The sequence below is a fragment of the Malaclemys terrapin genome, chromosome 15, assembly GCF_027887155.1.
Source record: "Malaclemys terrapin pileata isolate rMalTer1 chromosome 15, rMalTer1.hap1, whole genome shotgun sequence".
NCBI classification, from domain to species: domain Eukaryota; kingdom Metazoa; phylum Chordata; order Testudines; family Emydidae; genus Malaclemys; species Malaclemys terrapin.
In genome coordinates this window covers 30,827,506-30,848,101 of record NC_071519.1, presented here as the reverse complement: position 1 = coordinate 30,848,101, position 20,596 = coordinate 30,827,506, and the positions used below count along the sequence as shown (strand labels likewise).

Genomic DNA, 20,596 nt, shown 5'->3' with positions numbered 1-20,596 from the left:
TGAAGCAAATGACACCCAGAAAGAGTTCTTTAAACTCCACTCAGGGTTTCCCCTGGTCTACAGCACAAGGGCTGCCTTATGTTTGGGCCTCTGCACTACTGCCGGATATGCACCCATCATAAAAAAGGACAGGATTTGATGAACTGATTACCAAATTGGCCACCTAGATTTTAATCAAAGGGGTTTGTTATCATTGCTGTCAGCTTCCCGAGACTAGATGTTTGCAAATCTCATTTCAGCTTCGGTTTCTCCAGGAATTATTAGTGCTTGGAGAGTGAATGCCATTACGCAGACAGCAAATTAAAGGGAAACAAATGAATGCTCACAGACTGGATAGCAAATATATATTGAGTTACTTCTCCTGGGCATCCTGAAAACACCAACAGCTTAACTGATCAATTCTTTTTTTCCCCCTTCCCCAGTGCTACCCGAAAATACAACCAGGAAGGTTACTACTTGTCATTATTGAGTTGATTCAAGTCAAGGAAACTATTACAGAAATAATTGCACCAAGAGTATTAACCAATAATTAACCAAGACTGAAACAAATGTCCTGCCCAACCAAGCTGTTATTTAAAAGGGAGTTGAAATGTTTTTCCAGACTAGCAACTGGCTTCAACAACAATCGGGGCACCGATTGCTACTTATTATGCTGGACACTGAGTCATTTAGGCACTACTGAAAAATCCATGCGCTGCAATGCTTAGCCCTGTCCCCATACTGCTGCATCTTCGGCAAACTTGATCAATGCACCAGTAGTTAACACGAGGGATAACACCAGATCCACACTTCATTGTTATTCCCTCCCACAATAACCTCACAATGAAGAAACAACATTCATACATTAATACATCTCAAGGCTGATTCAGCGGCAAGCAAGCAATCTTCTGGGATCGATTTATTGCGTCTTGTCTAGACGCGATCAATCGATCCCGGAAGTGCTCGCCGTCGACGCCGGTAATCCTGCTCCGCGAGAGGAGTAGACGGAGTCGACGGGGGAGCCTGCCTGCCGCGTGTGGACCCGCGGTAAGTATCTTTAAGTTCGAACTAAGATACTTCGACTTCAGCTATGTTATTCACGTAGCTGAAGTTGCGTATCTTAGTTCGAACTGGGGGCTTAGTGTGGACCAGCCCTTAGAAAGATGTCATCTTGATTTAAAGATTTCAAGTGATGGAGAATCCACCATATCCATTAGGAAGCTGTTCCAATGGTTAACTACCCTCCTATTATAATGATTTCCAATTTGAATTTGTCTAGTTTCAACTTCCAGCCACTGCATCTTGCCAGGGCTCGTTCTGCTAGGCTAAAGAGCCGTCTACTACCAGAAATGTTCTCCCCATGTAAGTACTTACAGTCTATGACCAATGACTATCAACATCATGTCTGAAACCAAACAAATCATAATAGCGCAAACCCAGGTGAAAAATATTCATATCTCTATCCATATATATATATTTACATATTTGTCTCAAACAGGCAGGTGTAATCCATACACAGGGGCTGTAAAATAAAAGTGTGTTAGTACAATGTTTCAACCAAAGAAGGAAGAAGTTTAGTGTAAAAACTTTAGTCCGGCCGAACCAGCCATCCTATCATGAGTCAGAGTGTCAGTAGCTGAAGAGAAAAGGTCATTATAAGATTAGAAAGAACTCATGCTTAGAACATGCATCTCATCCACATGAAGAGGGCTGGCAAGCAAGGATGGATTAGAGGGGTGTTTATACACATGCCAGTCAGGTTCCCATTTACATTGTAGCGCCTACGGATACTTCAGAAACTTGCTCATGCTTGTGCATTTTGGGCTCCTTATTGGAAACCCCCTTTATAACAACTCTATGGGGGCAGTTTAAGGAAATTCCTCATGGGAGTCATTTAAATAAAGTATCGAGCCTGTTAGACTTGCTCTGTATAATCAATTTACAAACACAATCTGCCCAGGGAGGAAATTCATTCCAATGCAGAGGGAATGACAAGCCCTTTGGGGAGATTCTGTAGGGGCAGTGGGGTAGTGCTGCAGGATGGGAAGGGGTTATGTGCTAGCTCTGGAGATAAACCACGAGTCGAGACCTTTGTGTCCATATAGATTCAATAGCTCCAAAGGACACACAAGGGGACAGCAGCTTTTATTTCAGCCCAGAGGCTAGAGTACTAGCCATGCAAATCGCGGTTGCACACGTTACACGCTGGGTAATTTCCAAGACCCATGTGCTTAATTCCCCATAAAAAAGGGGTGGATTTCACTCAGATATGTAAAACATACGGGTCTAAAAGCAGTCTCAGCTACTCTGCCGATCACTGGAGCGAGGGAGGCTTATCCCAGGTCTGCATTTGCCCCCCAGGTGTCTGCTCCAGGAAGTGGAACTGGAAGTAAGCCCAGAAATGCTTTAACTGCGAGGACGAATTAATAGCTGCAGACGGGGTGTGATGCAATGCTTGTTCTCTTTCTCAGGGCTTGTCCTATTTCCAGCTGATCGCTCTCTCCTGAGTTGAATGTGAGAAGAGCTTGGGTAGCTCTGGGTGAGCCCAGCAGTTTGCAGGGCACCTAATACACTGTGACCGGCAAGGCTCTTCCCAGCATTTCATCCCGCCACTGCACACACGACAGGTTAAGAGTAAACTACTTCACAGTATGGGCATCTAGGGCACCCCGATAAGCCCCACTCCACTACTTCTTCCAGCGTCCAGATCTGTAACTTTGGGAAGGAGAAAAAACAATGCTTGGCTCTGCTAAGAATGGCAAAAAAGCATTCACATCTAAAGTGCATCAGCTGCCTTTCTTACTCCAGGCACCAGCATCTCAGAACAAGCCATTGCTGTAGCCACACTGGCTTACCACTTCCACAGTGGCCCACACCTAATGTTTCATAATGCATCTGGCCAACTCAACAGGGCTGTACATGTGAGAAGGGGACATTTTTGACTGTCCCAAGATGCTGATCATTTGCACCATTATGAAGCATAAAGGTTCGATCTTAGCTTTTATATGCAGCTAGTGTAGTGCAGATCATTTCTAGTTAGGTCGTTCTTGAATTCTTTTGTGATTCTTCCTAAATCATTAGTGTCAGTAATATCCTGCTGCAGTGAATCCCACAAACTGCAAAAATGCTTCCTTGTATCAATGTTAAATAGGCTGCCTTTTTTTTTTTTTTAATTCCTTGATCTCACGCTGGAACTATGCGGTCAGGATTTTCAGAAAAGGCCAGTGACTTTGGGACATTGTAAATAATCCCTACGTCTTATATAGCATTTTTCATCAGTAGATTTCTAAGCGCTTTAAAAAGGGAGGTAACTATCATTTCCCCCTTTTTATTGGGATGGGGAAACTGAGGCACATGGAGGTGACATGACTTACCCAAGGTCATACAGCTGGCCACTGGCAGAGTAGGAACAGAACACAGATCTCCTGAGTCCCAGTCCAGTGCACTATCTTAAATGGCTAAAATGGGTCTGATTTTCAGAAAGTGCTGAATACCTGCCCTCTGAAGAGCAAGGCCCTTTGAAACAGCTATAATTGGGCACCTGAAAATTGAGACACCCAGTATCAGCAGTCAAAATACTTGGCCATCTGGCACTAATGCGAGATCCAGCATCTTTATTTCTCAGCACACACAGTTATAGTCTGGTTATCTCTTTCATTTTTTGCAAAATGAGATCAAAGGAGCAGCTCACTTCCTTACCCCTGCGCCACCAGGTAAATGGGACTAAATTGTGACAAAGGCTGCCACAATTTGAAACACAGAGCAGCCACATCTACACAATCAAAGGCATCAGAAGTGGTAAATACACTAGGGTTGAGAGAAAGAGAATAGGAAGAAGGCTTCATAACGCACACAAGAGAAGCAAACGAAAAACAAAACAAGAACAAAAGGACATGCAAAACGAGACAGCCAGGTCTTCATTCCTCATGGATGTCGCCCAATCAGTTTTCAGAGCAGGATGAGGGGCTTGGGGCACTGGGGGAAAGGAAGGGACTGCTTCCATGCATGTGGTAAGGTTATTGGTGTTAGTTTTGTTTCCTAGTAAAACCCCAGCCCAAATGCTTTCCTGGCAATGTTCCAAAACAATAAGGTGATTTAGAGTTAATGGGTAAAAAGCCAATTGCTTTGTGAGTTTCCAAACAATTTGTTTGCCTTACTCAGGGAAGCAGAAAAGCAGGGGTTTCCCCCTCTCTTTATAGTGTGCATGGAGTGTTAAGTGAGGTTGCAACAATCACAATATTAAATTATTTATTTTCTGGCTGCCATGAGCTTTAATTAGAAGTAATTTTATCTCCTTAACTGCAAGGATCAATCGTTTGGTTCCTGATTTCCTGGAGACCACCAGTTGCTGTAATTGTTAAATGACTTCTGATCCAGATTAATTCCCTTTCCTGACTGGGACAGATAATGTGTAGGAAGGATACAGTACTTTGGCAGGTGATGACCAGCAAAATATAACTTCAATGGCATTACTTCCAATATAAAATATTTAAAGCTTGGGCACTGATTATGTAGAGTGTGTGTGTGTGTGTGTGTGTGTGTGTGTGTGTGTATCAATATACATAAAGAGGTTTCTAAAAACAGTTTCCATTCTTGCCACATTTATGCTTTTCTCATGATAAGAGAAAGTTTTGTTTTATGTTTATAAATTAGCTTTTGGGGGGTTTTCATCGGCTTTTTTATTTTCTGCCTTTTCATAGGCTAAAAAAAATGAGTGCCAGCTAAAGAAAATCATTATCAGAATTGTATTTGCAAAGAAAAGGTCAACAAAATGTTGTAACAGCCATATGAAATATGCTGCTGTACACTAGCTGAGGATCAGGCCCATATTTTCATACAAGTGTGAAGTGAAACTCAGAGGACAAAATCCCGTCCCCACTGAAAGCAATCCGAGTTTTGCCACTGACTTCAATAGGGCTAGGATTTCACACCCAAAGTGTGGTTCCAAAGGTTACTGTGTTCCCAGAGAAGCTGATTCTGTTGTGTTCTCACACTGAATGAATCAAAAGATTAAGCCATAGGTTTTCTGCATAGAAAGCGATCTTTCTAGCTCAGCGCAGATGGTTGGCTTTTAGTTCTTCACATGCAGATAACAGGTGGTGAGCAATCTCTCCAAAAAGTTTACAAAAGAAATTTTGAGCAATGGAATTTAGAGGTCCCTAATTGCTGGGGGGTAGGGGGGGATGTTAATTCCCCCGAGATCTAGTCAACCAATCAGAACAAAGTTTTTTACCTTCTGTTCACCAGCGTGGACGACATCATCAGCACCATGCAAGCCACATGACAAAGTCACATGATACGCACGCACATGATTGGTTGAAAGGAAAGTGGAGGAGGTCACATGGAAAATACAAAAAATTAAAAAACTGATGTAAACAATGGGCAAGGGAAAAAATCAACAACAGAATTACAGACTAAATAAAATATAAACAAAATTAAAATTAGCCAGCATATATAAGAAACATTGGGGAGACAGTAAAATTGCCTGGAAATATAAGAATATTAAACCCGAGAAAGCACTGAGTTATGACACCAGTAAGTGTTAGGCACAGCTGCATCACTGCTTATTAATACCAAGTCAGGGAGCGAATAAACATTATTGAAGTGAAGGACCGTTGTCCCCGAACTTGGACAGCAGAAGGAATCCACAAGACTGTTGAAAAGAAAAAGGGAAGACATGTTATTCAGTAACAACCCAGGCACAAGAGGAGACAGAGAAACAGTCATCGCCAATGGTCTAGCAAGGATGGACCTTAGCATCTCGTATCAATTGAGCCTCGATTTCTGTAGGAAGAAAAATCTTTCTTAATAATAAGAGAAAAAAATCCATTCATTTATTACTGAGGCTGAAGTTGCTAATCACTAAAATGCAACCACGACTTGCGAAGTCCAGCAATCAGCTCTGAAAGTCCATAAGCTGTATCTAACTAAACCAGCCTGAAGACTCAGAAATAGATCAAACAAATCATCTCGAAAAAATCCCAGTGATGATGTGACATGGGGGCAGTTCATGAGTGAGGCGAGGGCAGAAGTGATTGGCACTGAAAGTTAATGACCGGTATGGCACAAGGAAGACATGGACATTGCTAAATAGAGAAGGGAACGTGAACAGATTGTGAAGGGAGGGAATGCAGGACAGGAGGACTGGAGGCCACTGCACCTATTCTTGGTTTTCCTCTGCCCAAATCACTGTCCCCTTTGAACGTTACTGTCTGCATTAAAGTGTTTACCTGTCTCTGATTATACTTTAGGCGGTGATTCCCAATCACATGAAAGCTACTCTACACTCTGCACTGTAGCCTTAGTATAACTGAGAATCAAGCCATTAGTTTTCTTGATGCTATTACCTGGCAAGATAGGACATGTTACCACTTGGGCAAGAAGCAATGGTTAGAAAACATAGAAAAAGATTATAAAAATTCTATGTAATTATGCCATGCTCACAATTACAGAAATCCAAGTGGGCAGACTACAAATACACTCCTCTTCCTGCCTTCTGAAAGCAGAGGTTTTGCTTACAAATTATAGGTATTAATTATGACAAATTCACCGGTCTTGCATTTCATGAAGGTCCCTGCTGGTTCTTCTGGAAGGGAGTTCTATGGCTGTAGGACAGCTGCTGAGGAGGGTCTGTTTCCGAATTCCCTATCGTCTCACCTTATTATTCTTTTGCACTACAATTATTGTGGATGGTTTTGGTCATGGACAGGAGAAGCAGCCTCAGAGATCAGACCACAACCTGCCTAGTGAGAACTTTATTCGAGGATAAAATTTTAAAAAGTGCCTGGAAGTCTTAGGAGGCTAAGTTTTCTTGAAAGCCAAGGGGATTTAGGATCCCACATCACTTAGGCGTTTCGGAAAATTTTACCCCAAGACTAGAACCTTGACCTTTATCATGTACTTGGTGGGCAGCCAATCAAGTGATCAGAGCACTGGATGGTTGCTCCAGCCACAGCTGTGTGTTCTGCACCAGATGGAATTCTTTTGGAGTCTGATCTTTCATTTCCAGGTAGAATATGTAGTGAGAATCTGGAAGTCATGGATCGCTATGGCCATGTCTGCATCACACAGGATGGAGCAAAGCAGACTGACCACCCAAAGGAGAAAGTATTTTCAGTCATGGGGTGTTCAGCCCTCATTATCTCATGTGTGTGTTATTATGGCACATTCCTGGGTCTTGCATTGCAGCCTGAAAGTGGCAAGCTTAGCAGTCATTCTCAGTTCTTCTAGAAGGGAATTCCACAGTTGTAGGGAAGTTCCAGATTCCCACTGATCTCACCCCATTATTCCTATGGATTGCAGGTGATTGTGATGAAATGCTATTAGGCAGATTTTCAATACGCCCAAAGGAATTCAAGTCCAAGTCTCATTGTAAGTCAGTGGAGACATGCTCCTAAATCCCTTAGGTGATTTTGAAAATCTCCTCCCATATGCTACATATCCTGCAAAAAACAAACTCCAAAACATTTGGCCTCATCCGAAGTCCATTGTAGTCAACAGCAAAGGAACTTCGGGGGGCTTTGGATAAGGCCCCCTGTTCGTCTTCTGTTCTGCCTGTAGGACTAGTGTTAAGTAGCTATTCTCATAATTGGTTGGCCTTTAATTTCACCCAGTCTCTGTTTGAAAAAACATTAGGGCAATACTTGAGCTGCTGTACCAGCATGAACAGTAATAAAATGATGCCAAGCCTCTGCAATGGCTGGCTGTTGCCAAGGTGGGCTTTTTTTTGGTCTTTGAATACAGCGCATTAACATGCTGTAGAACAACTTAGCATGGAAGTGAACACCTCTGCTATTTACATAAATGTACTGAATAAACTAATGATAACGAGGCAGTAAGAGGCAGGATTCTGCAAATATCTAAAAAGCTGAACTCCCATTCACGGTAAAAAAACAGAGGCTTTATCTATATATTTTTAATTTTGGGGGATGAAAAATGTTTGACACAAACTAACATTTTGTATCTTTCATGTGAAACAAGCCATGTTCCTATTAAGCAACACTAAAAGATTTTGCATTTCTGACAGGAAATTCTATCTCCTAACTGCATCTGAGTCCAGAAATTAGGGAAAGGGCTGCAATCAACCCTTGCTTCCTGCAAGAAAAAAAAGAAAAAAAAAAAACTGCATTAGTAGCACTACTTATCGCCCAACCAAAAAAAGAAAAAACAGGGAAACGGTGTGAGCGGAATAAAAAATACTCTTCTGCAAAATGGAGCAGCTCCCACTTTAAAAGCATTAGGAATTAGAATTCTGCACATTACACACACGAGAAAGATACCGAGAGGAAGAAATTGTTAACTGTGTTCACTGGCAGATAAAAGGCGATTTCATGTTAGATGCAAGACCAAAGACAGGGCTGGTGATACACAGCATGTTTTTTTCTCTTCTCGCAGCTTTGGACTGAACATCCTCCCAACCTCCCGTAAAAAAGACGTGTGTTTCATGCTTTTAGTATATCTGCTTCATGGCTTCCAACCCACTGCAAATAAACATGGCTTCATCTCAGGCGAACACACACACAGTGTTACTGAAAACCAAAGCAAGCTAGCACACATCTGCCTGAGAATTCAGTGTTTGCAGAGTATATAGCTAAGTTTTGCTCAACCACCTTGTCCATCTCCCAGGATTGTATTGCAAATATTTGCCTGGATTGGTATGGAATGTGAAATGCTACAAAGCTCCCGAAGACACAGGTTGTGCAAATTGCATTGGACAGCCCTGTTCAGTGAAGTGGCCTGTGTGTTGCTTACACTTCTGCCGGACACTGTGCAGTAAATCTGTTTGATTTCTGTCTACAAATCAACTAATGCCATTGTGCTTTTTAGCTCTTTTGGTTATTCTGCTGAGGTTTGTCATTGTAGTATCTAGGCCCATGAGGAAGAGCAGTCTAGTGGACAGGGCACTGAACTAGAATTCAGGAAACCTGGGCTTGATTTCCAGCTCAGCTACACACACATCTTCTGGCAGCTGTTTATTCAAGCTTGTGCCTCAATTCCCCTCTGTGTAAAATGGGGACAGTATTCCCCTCTTGTAGGATCAAATCCATTAATGATTTGGAGGTGCTTGGATATCAGGGTGATGAGGGTCATGCAAGTATCCAGACTGATCCATCGGGAGAATCTCAGCCCTCCTGCTGAGGGAGTGCTCCTACCTCCCTGCGCTTCCTTCACCATTCCAATGCAGGATAGATGGTGAGAAAAATCATTCCATGAGCTGCCTCCCTGCTGGTCTATTTGCAAACAGTCCTTCCCCTGCTGACAGTGTCTCCTGGTCTTTGGGCCTTGTGCTGTTCTGGGTCTAGCCAATGACTTCTGTGCAGGGAAAACCACCAAGGGGAGTGACGGTACGCAGCTTCCTGAATCTTCCTCTTCATTCTCATCTTCATCATCACCACCACCACTTCAGTTTTGACTGGATTCCCCTCAAACCCACTCCAAAAAATGCTTGACAGAAAATGATCCTTTGGGGAGTGAGTGGAAGTGTTCATTAAATGTCAGTTTACACTGTTTGATTTTTAAAAACTAAAAATCCCTGTAAAAACAACAAGGAGTCTGGTGGCACCTTAAAGACTAACAGATTTATTCGGGCATAAGCTTTTGTGGGTAAAAACCTCACTTCTTCAGATGCATCTTATGCCCAAATAAATCTGTTAGTCTTTAAGGTGCCACCAGACTCCTTGTTGTTTTTGTAGATACAGACTAACACGGCTATCCCCCGATACTTAAAAATACCTGTGTTTCTAGTAAACCCTGTGTTTGCAATTTCCAACAAATCCTTGGGATGGGGGAGTGGAGGCGGGGGGTGAGGGGGAGAGAACATGCTGGGGCCTTATCACCCGCATGCTCACACATCCATTAATACCAGATTGTTGCTTAAGCCTTAAAAGACACCAAAATAACAAGACGTGTTTTGATTGCTGATGATGGAAGATCTACACTGTAACAACCAACACTCAGGACCAAGGGGGAGCAATTCCCGTCTACTCACTCATCTGCTCTGTGCTTTCGGATCTGGTAGGAGGCAGGGTTGCTATGGAAACACGAAGGATAGGACAGGACATGTAAAGGTGAAGCATAGCATGAAAATAAAAATTAGGGGGGGGAGAGAAGAGGGAGATAAGGAGAAATGAAGTCTAATGAGGAGGAGACAGTCAGGGCTGCACACGATCCATGCCCCACATTTATAAATATTAGATAAAGGTTTCTATGCAAGTTGCATCATGCTAGGATTCCCCACCCCCACTGCACCATCTGAATTCCACAGACAAACAAGGGGCTCTTCCCTGTTTTTAGAAGCGGTGTCTGCAGCTGTGTGGTTCTCAGAGATGGCAGGGGCTCCCGCAGACCTTCGCAACGGCTTTGTTTCCAGGGATGCTTGTATCCCCAGAGTTCTGAGCCTGAACCAAATCTCAAAGGAGCCAGACAAAGCTGCTGCTGTTTCACATGGTTTCTACCCAAAACAATAATCCTTTGGGATTCTCGGATACCCAGCCCATGTTCACCCTAAACTCAGCTCTGGCTAAACCAACGTCGGAATTGCCAATGCAGAATGCTGTCTCTGACACTGGCTAATATCTGCTGCTTCAGAGGAAGGTGCAAAAAGACCCCGCAGTGGACAATTAGGAGATAGCCTGCTCCTCCGAGATGGTTCTTCCTCACCTCCACTTGCCCCAAAGAAAAGACTTTCTATCCCTTCTATATTTGTTGTCCCATCCCGTGGGACTGGGTGTTCTCTGCCCGGTCCCGCCGAGCTCCTGGTCTCAACAATACCTGTGCTAGTGAGTTCAGGAGCATCACAATGACCTCAGGCTGACTTTCAGGGCTTGAAACACCACTTTTGCACAGAGCTGGCTGTGACAGTGGCAAAGCAGCAGCAGGTAAACCTCAAGCTTTACCTCCCTACTGTACTTAAGTATTGCCACCCATATGGCAAGCAGCAGTGGGCCCCAAGGCAGAGCTCCATGGACCAGCTCCGCTCTAACGGACCATGGCCTGCCTTCTGCTGTGTGTGTTCCAGGCGCCTTTACACTCCTCTGTGCTGCGTGTTCATAACCTTCCCCTTTCTTTCTTCCAAACAACGGCCACAACCTGAGGCAGAATCGAAAGAGGTGAGGTCCCCCGGGCAGAGTTCACTTTCCCTCTCCAGAAAAAAAAAAAAAAAAAAGAACAGCCTTAGAGGAAGCAAAGTATCTCACAGGTGGCATCTTTGAGGAGTGACAGATTCAAAGCCCCTTACAAATGTTATGAACAGCGCTCATCACTCCACACCAGAGAGGAAAGGCAGACCGCACGAGCGCAAATGCCAGCATCACTCCTGCATGGATTGGTAGGAACAGTGGACCCAGAGCAAAACAAGTCTCCGTTTCCAAATGCCAGAGGGGCCACAGCACGGCCCACAGTTGGGAGGGATTTTTTTTTTTATAACACCAAGTAACATCCTTATCTTTTAAAAAAAATAGAGGAGCTGATAGTCTTCCCCATGGGGCACCAGAGCTAGTGCTGCAGGCTGGTGTGTAGGCAGCTAAGCCTGAGTTTAATTCCTCCTCCTTTCTCATGCTGGCATCAGTCTTGCTGACCTGAGCCATGCATGAGATGGGAGAGACCCCTGTGTGATTCGCAGCCTGAATCTGATGATGTAGATTTAAGAGGATCAAACCGGATAGAAAGAAATTATTTCCTTCCGCAGCCCAAGGAGGCAACTTAGCAGTAGACTTAGCGAGAGACAAGCCATTATCTGTTGATCATTTCAGTATTTCCCTTTTTTGGCTCAGAAGCTAACCTCTCTCACTATCTATTTTGCCAAAATGAGCTCAGGAAACTACCCTTTGACCACACCAGCAGCCTACCCCCACAAAATGGGAATGGAATGCAAAATGCTAGGGGCGAAAGGTCCCACTGAAGTCCATGGCAAAACTCCCAATGACTTCACTCTGCATCTTTCTATTGACTTTTCCTCCATCTGGCTGGAAGGTTTAGTACCCATTTGCCTTCCTGTCTACCGCTTAGGAATTCAGCTTGTGCTATCCGCAGTCTCTTTACTGAGAGGGTTTAGTCTTCGCCCATGTAAAAGAAACGATGTTAGGAAGATTGCACCACAGCTGGTGGTGAGACACATGCAGAGCACAGCAGAGCAAAGCCAAGGCTCCCGTCATACTCACTGTCTGGGAAATGGGCGGGCGGGGCAACAGTAGTTGCTAAAGAAAGAGAAAGGAATGTGAAAGGGGGAAGAAATTCTTGTTAAATGCAGCCAAAGGAAGGAAAACAGGAAAGAGTGAAATGGCAGGATCCCCTTGGGATAAGGACTTTTTGACAAGCCTGTGCATACGGAGAGGAGAATGAAAGACAAAGCTGCCTTCTGTTACAGGGAAACAGACAGGCTCTGTATCTTGCAAGGCCTGTGTTCCTCTAACGTAAACTAATTTCTCCCCAGTGCATCTCCACTGAACACCACTTACCTGACTAAGTTGCTCCAGCTGTGCGCCATGAGCCCAAACGAACGGCCATGAATTGCAATGGAGATAATGGCCAATGCATCAGGCCTCATGGAAGTGAGAGCAGAATGTGACCCCTGTAAACGCTGGCAACGGTCAATTCCATTGATACGAGACAAAGCAGGACAGAGACATGTGTCCCCTTCCACTGGTTTAAGGATGAGGGATGTGACCAAGTGTTATAAGGGAAGCAGAATCCTGAACTCGGGTCTTTGCAAATACAGAGTAGTGAAAACTAGTGTCATCCTTTATTTTGTCTTAAACTGGATTTCTTGGTAATCTTTCATCCTTTGACGGGTCAGGGATCATTGAAATGTTGTTCTTTTAAATTAAGGCATAAACAAATGCATTTTAGTTCCCCTTTGAGCCCCACCTGCACTGCAGCAAGACGCGGAAGGGCCTTGAACTAAAGCAGCACTTGTGAGGCACGTACGCGGCTCAGGTTTGTTTTCAAACAGTTATGAGGGATGCTGCTAAAAATGAGTCCGGGGTGCTCAAGGATGTACAACCAACACACCAAACCAGAGTAGGGTGACCAGATGTCCCGATTTTATAGGGACACTCCCTATTTTTGGGTCTTTTTCTTATATAGGCTTCTATTACCCCCCCACCCCATCCCGATTTTTCACATTTGCTGTCTGGTCACCCTAAACCAGAGACATCTTCCAGCACCACAATGTGTGTGTGCACTGTTACACTATCAATGATCTGGGGGCCCATGTTCCTCAAGGTTAGGGAGAAACTGCTTTATTCTGGTAATTAGTGAGAAAAACAAACACTCCACACAATCATCACAACAGCAGCCATTACAAAACCGCATCCCTTTGACATTCAAACAGAAATTCTAAGCAAGAAAACAGAGTTTTGGCTGGTACTAAAATGCAACTCCAGCATTCCTGTCCATAAAGTCTCTTGAAAGAAAGAAATCATGCTGCGGTCCCCATGTCAGACTAGACTCTACTCCTCAAATGGTATGCTAAATCCACCCATATCAGACCTTCCATGTTTATTCCTGATGGATTTAGTTCAACAAACCATGAGATTACAGTTCACACAGATTTCTCTGCATGTAAACATAGTAATAGTTATTCTTTTTAATTTCCAAAATGTATAGTAAGTATAATATATAATTAGTCATAGAAAAGCAAAAGCTTTCTGTTTCAGGGGTTTTCCATGACTATCGATTTTCTCTTTCTCGCTCCCCAGCGATGCACCAAATTAAGAAGTAACATTCAAGCAATTAAATTCCAAAGGTTATCAACTCAATCACTGAGGAAAGATTTAGTGACAAATCTTAACAATACTGGCTCTCCAAACTTTATTCCCCTTACTCTCTCCAAACTGCAATCAGTGTCTTCTTAATCAAGCAGATTGTCCGTTTTCCATCTGGCAACATTTTGATAGCAGATCCTTTTTAAAAAAGTGGAAATTGTTTGCTGTGTTTAGATGGTTTTGGGGATCGCGTGGGGAGGGGGTAGCTTGTTGATTAATGGTATCACAGTACAGGTTCTGATCACTGATGCTTTCTGTAACAGAATGAACCTAATTTGGTGGCCAAATACTTTCAATTTTAGGCATTCGGCCTTGGCCAGCTTTGTTCTTACATGCCCTGTTAATACTCTACTACTTTAATGTATTAATGCAAAGTTCACACAGCAGACACCTGTCTGGCTAAGAACATGTCCCATTTACCAGCATGTCCCCCTTTATTCCAAGGCACAAGAATCAGCTTTTTCTGATGTGTTAATACAGAGTGCATTAGCGCCAAGATGGGAGCTTCCAACCCACTGGGCACAGAGGTGTCAAATAGAATTTTGGATAGCGTCCAATGGCCAAGCTCACATTTGATTCCTTGAAAATTCCATAGCTCACCAGATTGTCCCGTAAGGGATCTGACCAGTGACTTTAGCTCTATCGCATACAGAGCTGCAGTTCTCACTCCGAGTTCAAGAAGTATACATTAGATTAATGAAAAAAGGCTGGCGTAGTAATAGCTTGGAGGCTTGAACACCTTGGACAGTCCTCAATCTCACTGATGTCCATGAATTGGGGGAATCAATCTTTCTGAATAGGTTGGAATTGACTACAGTACACAGCTTTGCTTTGTATGTTTTAGTAATCCTGATGCTCTTTGCAACCTGGTCAAGAATGCCCATAGGCTACTGCTGTTTTATGAGATTTCCCACATGGAGTGTGATGGTGTTAGTCGCCAAGGGAGTCAGGGTGGCATCTGCATGTAATAATCTGCACCTGTCCTCTCTGTTCACTGGCTCTTCTTAGGGGGTGTATTCATGTAATATTATGGTGCCTCCTCTCGAAAAAGTTCATAGAATATCAGTGGTGGTCTAAGATGTCAAAAATGTTGTATTATAGGCGCAAAGCCTCTCCTTGAGATAGCTCTCTGCTCATCAGGCCCACATAGCTACACGGCTCATAAGCTTGCTCTTGGCTGGCAGTTCTTCATACGACCCAGCCGCACCAATCAGCTAAAAGCGGTTTGTTTTCTTCTTTAATTCGTTAAACTCATTCGTTTAAGACATGGTTGAGGACATCAACGTTATTGCTACGTTGCCCCTCAAACCACAAGCCGTTTAAAAGTCTCACTTCTTAACTAGGGCTGGCTGACTCACTGCAGCACCATTTGGAGAGGTGTCACCACCAAAATATTTTCATAACCTCAGGACAAAATAGTGACAAACTTAAACATGTTTTTTTGTTATTCTATAAACATGTTTGCTCCTGGAGTTTAAAAATATGCTCTAAGTTTCGCATCAATTACGTTTTCAGTGGCTTTCAAAGAATAAACCAAGATGATGTTGTTGATGATTTGAAGCATTCTGTCTTTGCTTCTGCAAACTTATCTAAATGGCAAAAGGGGCACTTGGGACGAAGACCATTGGCTACTATTCCGGGGGCATCTGCAGAACAGCAGATATTGCAACGGAACTGGGCTTAACCAGAACATTTTCTGTTCCTCTTCCCGCTGAGTAGCAATGTAAGAACTGTCCAGAAACTGGTGATCTTTAACTTGAATTAACTTATTTATCAGGATTGAGAGACAGAATATAATGTATTTGTCAGGAGTAAAACATTCTTCGTTATCTGCTTTAAATTTAAGAAACCTATGCAAACCTGAAAATCTTACGTCAGTATCATCATACAAATCAGTTACACAATGCTCTACAAAAATAAGTGCTAGGGTGCTTACAGAATTCTTTTTGCAGGACTCACTTTCTGTCTGAAAAACTGCTACATGATAAGTAGCCATTGCTTCCTGCCTTCCTACTGAGGACCAGATTCTGATATCTTTACTCATGTGGAAGACCATCTTTACTCCACAAGTGGTTCCACTGATGTCAGGACTATTCTGTCCTAGTCTTTTTAAGTTCTTATGCAGCTCTCCTTCACTGATCAACAGCTTCTGCTGGTGAGAGACACAAGCTTTCGAGCTTACACAGCTCTTCATCGGGTGTTTCTCTCACCAACAGAAGTTGATTCAACAAAAAGATATTCCCTCACCCACCCTGTCTCTCTAATATCCTGGGATCACAATGCTACAACAATGGTCACGTAGGCATTTCTGAAAATTTTACTCACTGTGACTAGCATCTGTCATGGGTCTATTTTTCTCATTTCCTGTCACCAGGGGAAATTGTGTGGAGTTTTCAAAAAATGGTATAATTAAATATTTTAGGTACCCCATGCTATGTGTTTATATTAGCATGGGCCAGGCTGATGAAGACTACTCATGGAACAAAGTCCTATGCAGCATGAGTAAAAGCATGAGATTGTACTTTCTGCTACTCCTTCTACAACGCTGAGTCCCCAGCCCAAGACCAGAGGAGGCAGCACTGTGCCATGTTTTCCAAGGAACCTCAGTGCATCACATACATCCCACAGCATTCCCTTGGCTTCCCTTTGCCACAATATTCCCAAATAATTTAGAAGAGCAAAGCTGGTGTGAAATTCCTTCCCAAAACCACCCTGCTGGGAGACTATGAAATCCCAGAGGGTCTTTCCTGGTCTGATCTTCCATCAGTTGCATGAACAAATAAAACCAATTCAAAAGCCCTTGAGGTAATACAATATGGTGTATTCTTATGGAGCCGCCTTCACGCACACATTCACAGAGAACATCAGAGTCTCTTGTAAGCTGGAGGAAACGAAAGGAAAGTTGCAAAGAGAGATTGAAAGATGGAGGAGTATAAGAGGCAGAGACAGGGTTTCAGACAGATAGGGTGGTGCTAGTGAGTGGAGTGCCACTGTCAAGGGAGATGTGTCAGGGAGGAGGCTGAGATGGAAGGAGCTGTTCAGAGGCAGGAGAAGCTGGCTGAGGCAAGGCCGTGATTCGTCTTGAAAACCAGCAGGGCAACTCTGAGCCTGATTCAGAGCAAGGTGGGATGGCGGAGAAGGGGATGGGAGCAGGTAGGGAAAGAGAGTGAAAAGGAAACAGTACTGCAATAATGATGCTCCAAACCCACAGAGCTCTTCTGCTAAGCGAGCTTGTCCAATGTCTGCTCTAACTTCCTCAGCTCCCTAGAGGCACTGGGCCCTTCACAGCCTGATCTGCATTCCTTATCAGGGGCCTGATTCTGCCACCCAATTCAAATGGCATCTGGTGCTTACCCAGAACGGTCGCATGGACACAGTGGAGTGGCCTGTGTGAGTACATGCTGCTCACCATCAAGGTGGCAGAGTTGGACCCTAATGTTAGAGCGTGTTAAATCACTGTTCTGGTTAGATTTTGTGCACTTTCAGGTGCTCAATCCCCACAACAGATTCCAGCCATCCTGTCTACATAATCACAGGACAGATCCCTGTGTCCAGCCTGCCTTACCTACGCTCTATGAAGTTGCACCACAGCGAGTCTCTGTGGTCATCCATCATCATTTCCATGAGTGTTTCTACAATGACCTACAGGAAAACCTGACAGCTGTCCTGACCAAGCCTCTGATATAACTTATCCCCCTCTCTCATCACTCTATGCTTTGCTCCTTCTTTCACGCTATTCCCCCACATGGAACAACCTCCATGCATCATTTTACATCTCCTCCTCACGCCTGGTTTCCCATCACCATCTCCTCTAGTTTCATCTGCTCCAACAATCACACTGCAAGAGGTAGATGGTGCATTTGTCCAGATTAAGCTGTGAAAACTCCATGAGCAGGAGTACATCTCAGCCTGTATCAGCTGACATGCCAGGGCACCTGCAGCTCTGTCCCATCAAACAGGAGAAGATACATTTTGGTCCAGAAAACCAAATTCTAGATGACGGCTCCGTACTTTAAAACACAGTGAAAAATGCCATATTACAGGTGTGATTTAACTCTGCTGTTGTAAGAGCCATAGAATTGTTACCAGATGATGTGCATGTGGCTTGGCAGGCATATCTGGAGCTATGACTGTGAGCATGGCTTTTGATATCCTTTTTTTGCTGCATAATTCAGTCCTTTCCCCCCCTCTCTTTATGGCATTCATCATTATAGATCTGAGTGCCTGTGTCTTTATCTCCCCAGCATATCACTGCTGTTGTCCAATTCAGAACACGCTGCCAAACCAATTGCTAGATGGCTACAATACTAACTGTGATTAGCTTTATATGAGGTATAAATTACTTCTGCTAAAATTATAGGTTCCAAACAATGTAGGCAGAATACTGCACACATGTCCAGGAATCACAATTGGTTAAGACATTTCTTCCCATTGACCTCATCCTATCTGTAATTGGTACAATCTCAAATTCTATCCCACCACCTCTATACATATCTATCTAGCTATCTGTTAGTCAACCCACTGATCAATCTAGTGATCTACCCAAACTTTGATTTTCTATAGAACCACAGTATTTCACCACCAATAGCTCAAGAATCCTATAGGGAAAATCCTGGCCCTATTGAAGTCAACAGCCAATCTCTTAACTTCAGTGAAGCCAGAATTTCACAATCTATATCTACTGATACACTTTTCGGGAGCTGCAATATCTTCTGGCAAGTTTCTGAGAACACAAACGTGGTGGTAACAGCCCAGTAAAGGCTGCCACTATCATTTTGGCCACAGGATCAGCTCACCAGAAGGGGGTATGTCGTAATACAGCAAGCAGCTGCTACTGTAATTCTCACCCAGCTGAAGTGGTATCGCCTCACTGCCATGCTGTTAATCTGAAAGGCAGGAATAGCTATGGAATATGGGATGAATACTTTTTGACTAAGCCTGGATTATAAACCTAAGTGTTCTAAATAAACAAACACATCAAATCCATCATTAATTTTCTTCAGTTAATTTTGGATTTTTGCCGGTGGAGAAGGAGATATGTCTGTGCACTAAAGGGAAAGTGGCTGCAATCCATTTAATTGCTGGAGGACTGTAAGTGCTACTAAGAATAGAGCTTGTTAAAAGGAGGGGGGAAATTGTGAACATTTTCTCAAAATTTTCCCCCCTTTACTTCCAAATTTTGAAAAAATGCAGAATTTTTGAAAATTTCTGAGTTGGCAGAAAAACAAAAAAAGTCTTCTTAAATGTTGAAGCTCTTTGCTGTTTGTTTTTCTGAATGTCTAAAGTTCATGAAAACTTGAAAATTTTTAATGAGTGCTAACCTAGAAACATGCTGCTACTCCACTCCGCAACTGCTAATCCAGTAGTGCCTGACCTTTACAAAAAATCCTTGCAAGTGACAAATCTTTGATATTGCATGCTGTACAACAGGGAAAAGGCCTCCGAGCTCAGTTCAACAGAGAGCCATATTAAGCAGAGCAGAATGGGTACTCTAGGGTCAGCGTTATTAGGAGATGCCTAGTACCGTCTACTTTTTTCTAAGGACAAGGAGAGGGAGAAAAAACTACATTAAATGCTAGAGCTATGGCATGTTAGGGGAGCATTCCAGGGATGGCTAGAAAGAAAGAGAGATGCAGAGAGGCACTTACGTGAATGAGGAATGCCTGCGGTTTTCCATAGATGGAACACAGACAAAAAGAAAAGAGATACACCCAAAAACAAAAATGTCAAAGAGATGAAGAGAGGCGATAGAGACCATGGAGCTGGAAATTCAAAACAACAGGTGCTGTACTCAATGGAGAGGGGTCAGACAAGGGGATTACTGCAACAAGGTGAGAAGTAATACGGGATTTGGCTTGTCATATGGGATCGGGTTCTCTTGGAACACGATGCTTACACCATTCTGTACAACCTGCACTGTTCAGTGCTGCTGGGCTTGATAGCCAGGGTGATCAGGAGTGTGGCTTCCTATGGGACTGTGCAAAACTCTGAGGGGCTCCAGAATGATCAGTGGCAGTGTGCTAGAGCATCATGGAGGAGACAGCGCCTGCGAAGCGTCGTTAGCTTGAGCAGAGTCAGGAGAGCAGGAGGTGCACGTGGACACGTTCAGGCGCACCCTTGTGAAGGGGGTGAACACCACATCAAACACCATGCGGGAGTGTGGCAGGAACGCCCAAGGAGTCAACTCGGGCTACCCCAGGATCTTAAGTCCTTGGCTGGGATCAGATATAAGAGTGCGGGGCTCCATATAAAGCAAACATCAGCTCTTCCCTTCTGGCTCCAGTATGCTGCTTCATGCACATGGAATGTCATTATTTTCTCTCTTTCCCAGCTGGCAGAATTTACACTCCATCCCCCCTCCAAAAATCAAACCTGATTTTGGCTCCAGGGCTTTTTGCTCATGAGTGAGGTGGGGAGGGGAGGCCCCAGGGCTGCAGAGACGCATCCCACTGACAGATGGAGATGATTCAGGGCAAGGCGGGTGAACATTTTAACAGAGCAAACAGCGGCGCAGTGAAATAACCTTCCCTCCCTCCTGCCGTTTCAAACTCATTCTCACGGCAGCTTCTCCGACACCCACCCAATTCCTCCCCTAGCCCCCAAGCAACAGAAACAGCCTGTCGCTTCAATTGGGAGACCCAGCCCTTCTCAATGGGCTGCTTGCTTGTATTATGAAAATGCCATCTGATTGCCTGCTGCCCAAGTCTCCTGGAGAGTAGAACATTTGTTGCAGTCATGGGGGTGTGGCCCAATATAAAACCCCACCCTTGGAAGAGGGAAAATATTCATGATGGAATCCGGCAAAAACATAAAAGCTCAATAGACTTGCAAAGGGTGCACCGAGACCTGCAAGA

At 43.8% G+C, this 20,596-nt stretch overlaps 1 protein-coding gene across 8 annotated transcripts in view; it reads right to left on the bottom strand.

Moving 5' to 3' along the window:
• NCAM1 (neural cell adhesion molecule 1) overlaps positions 1-20,596 on the bottom strand; it is a 243,697-nt gene that overhangs the window by 38,991 nt on the left and 184,110 nt on the right. Inside the window, exons 15-17 of one of the 8 annotated variants that reach the window (XM_054004826.1) lie at positions 12,138-12,173; positions 9,968-10,009; positions 5,213-5,215 (exon numbers count right to left, since the gene is read on the bottom strand). The exons of 6 other annotated variants lie outside the window; for them this stretch is intronic. In XM_054004826.1, the coding sequence (XP_053860801.1) occupies positions 5,213-5,215; positions 9,968-10,009; positions 12,138-12,173 (81 nt within the window). Of the gene's footprint in view, positions 1-5,212; positions 5,216-9,967; positions 10,010-12,137; positions 12,174-19,390; positions 19,406-20,596 lie in introns of all 8 variants that reach the window. One more of the 8 variants, XM_054004824.1, reaches the window with a different exon arrangement.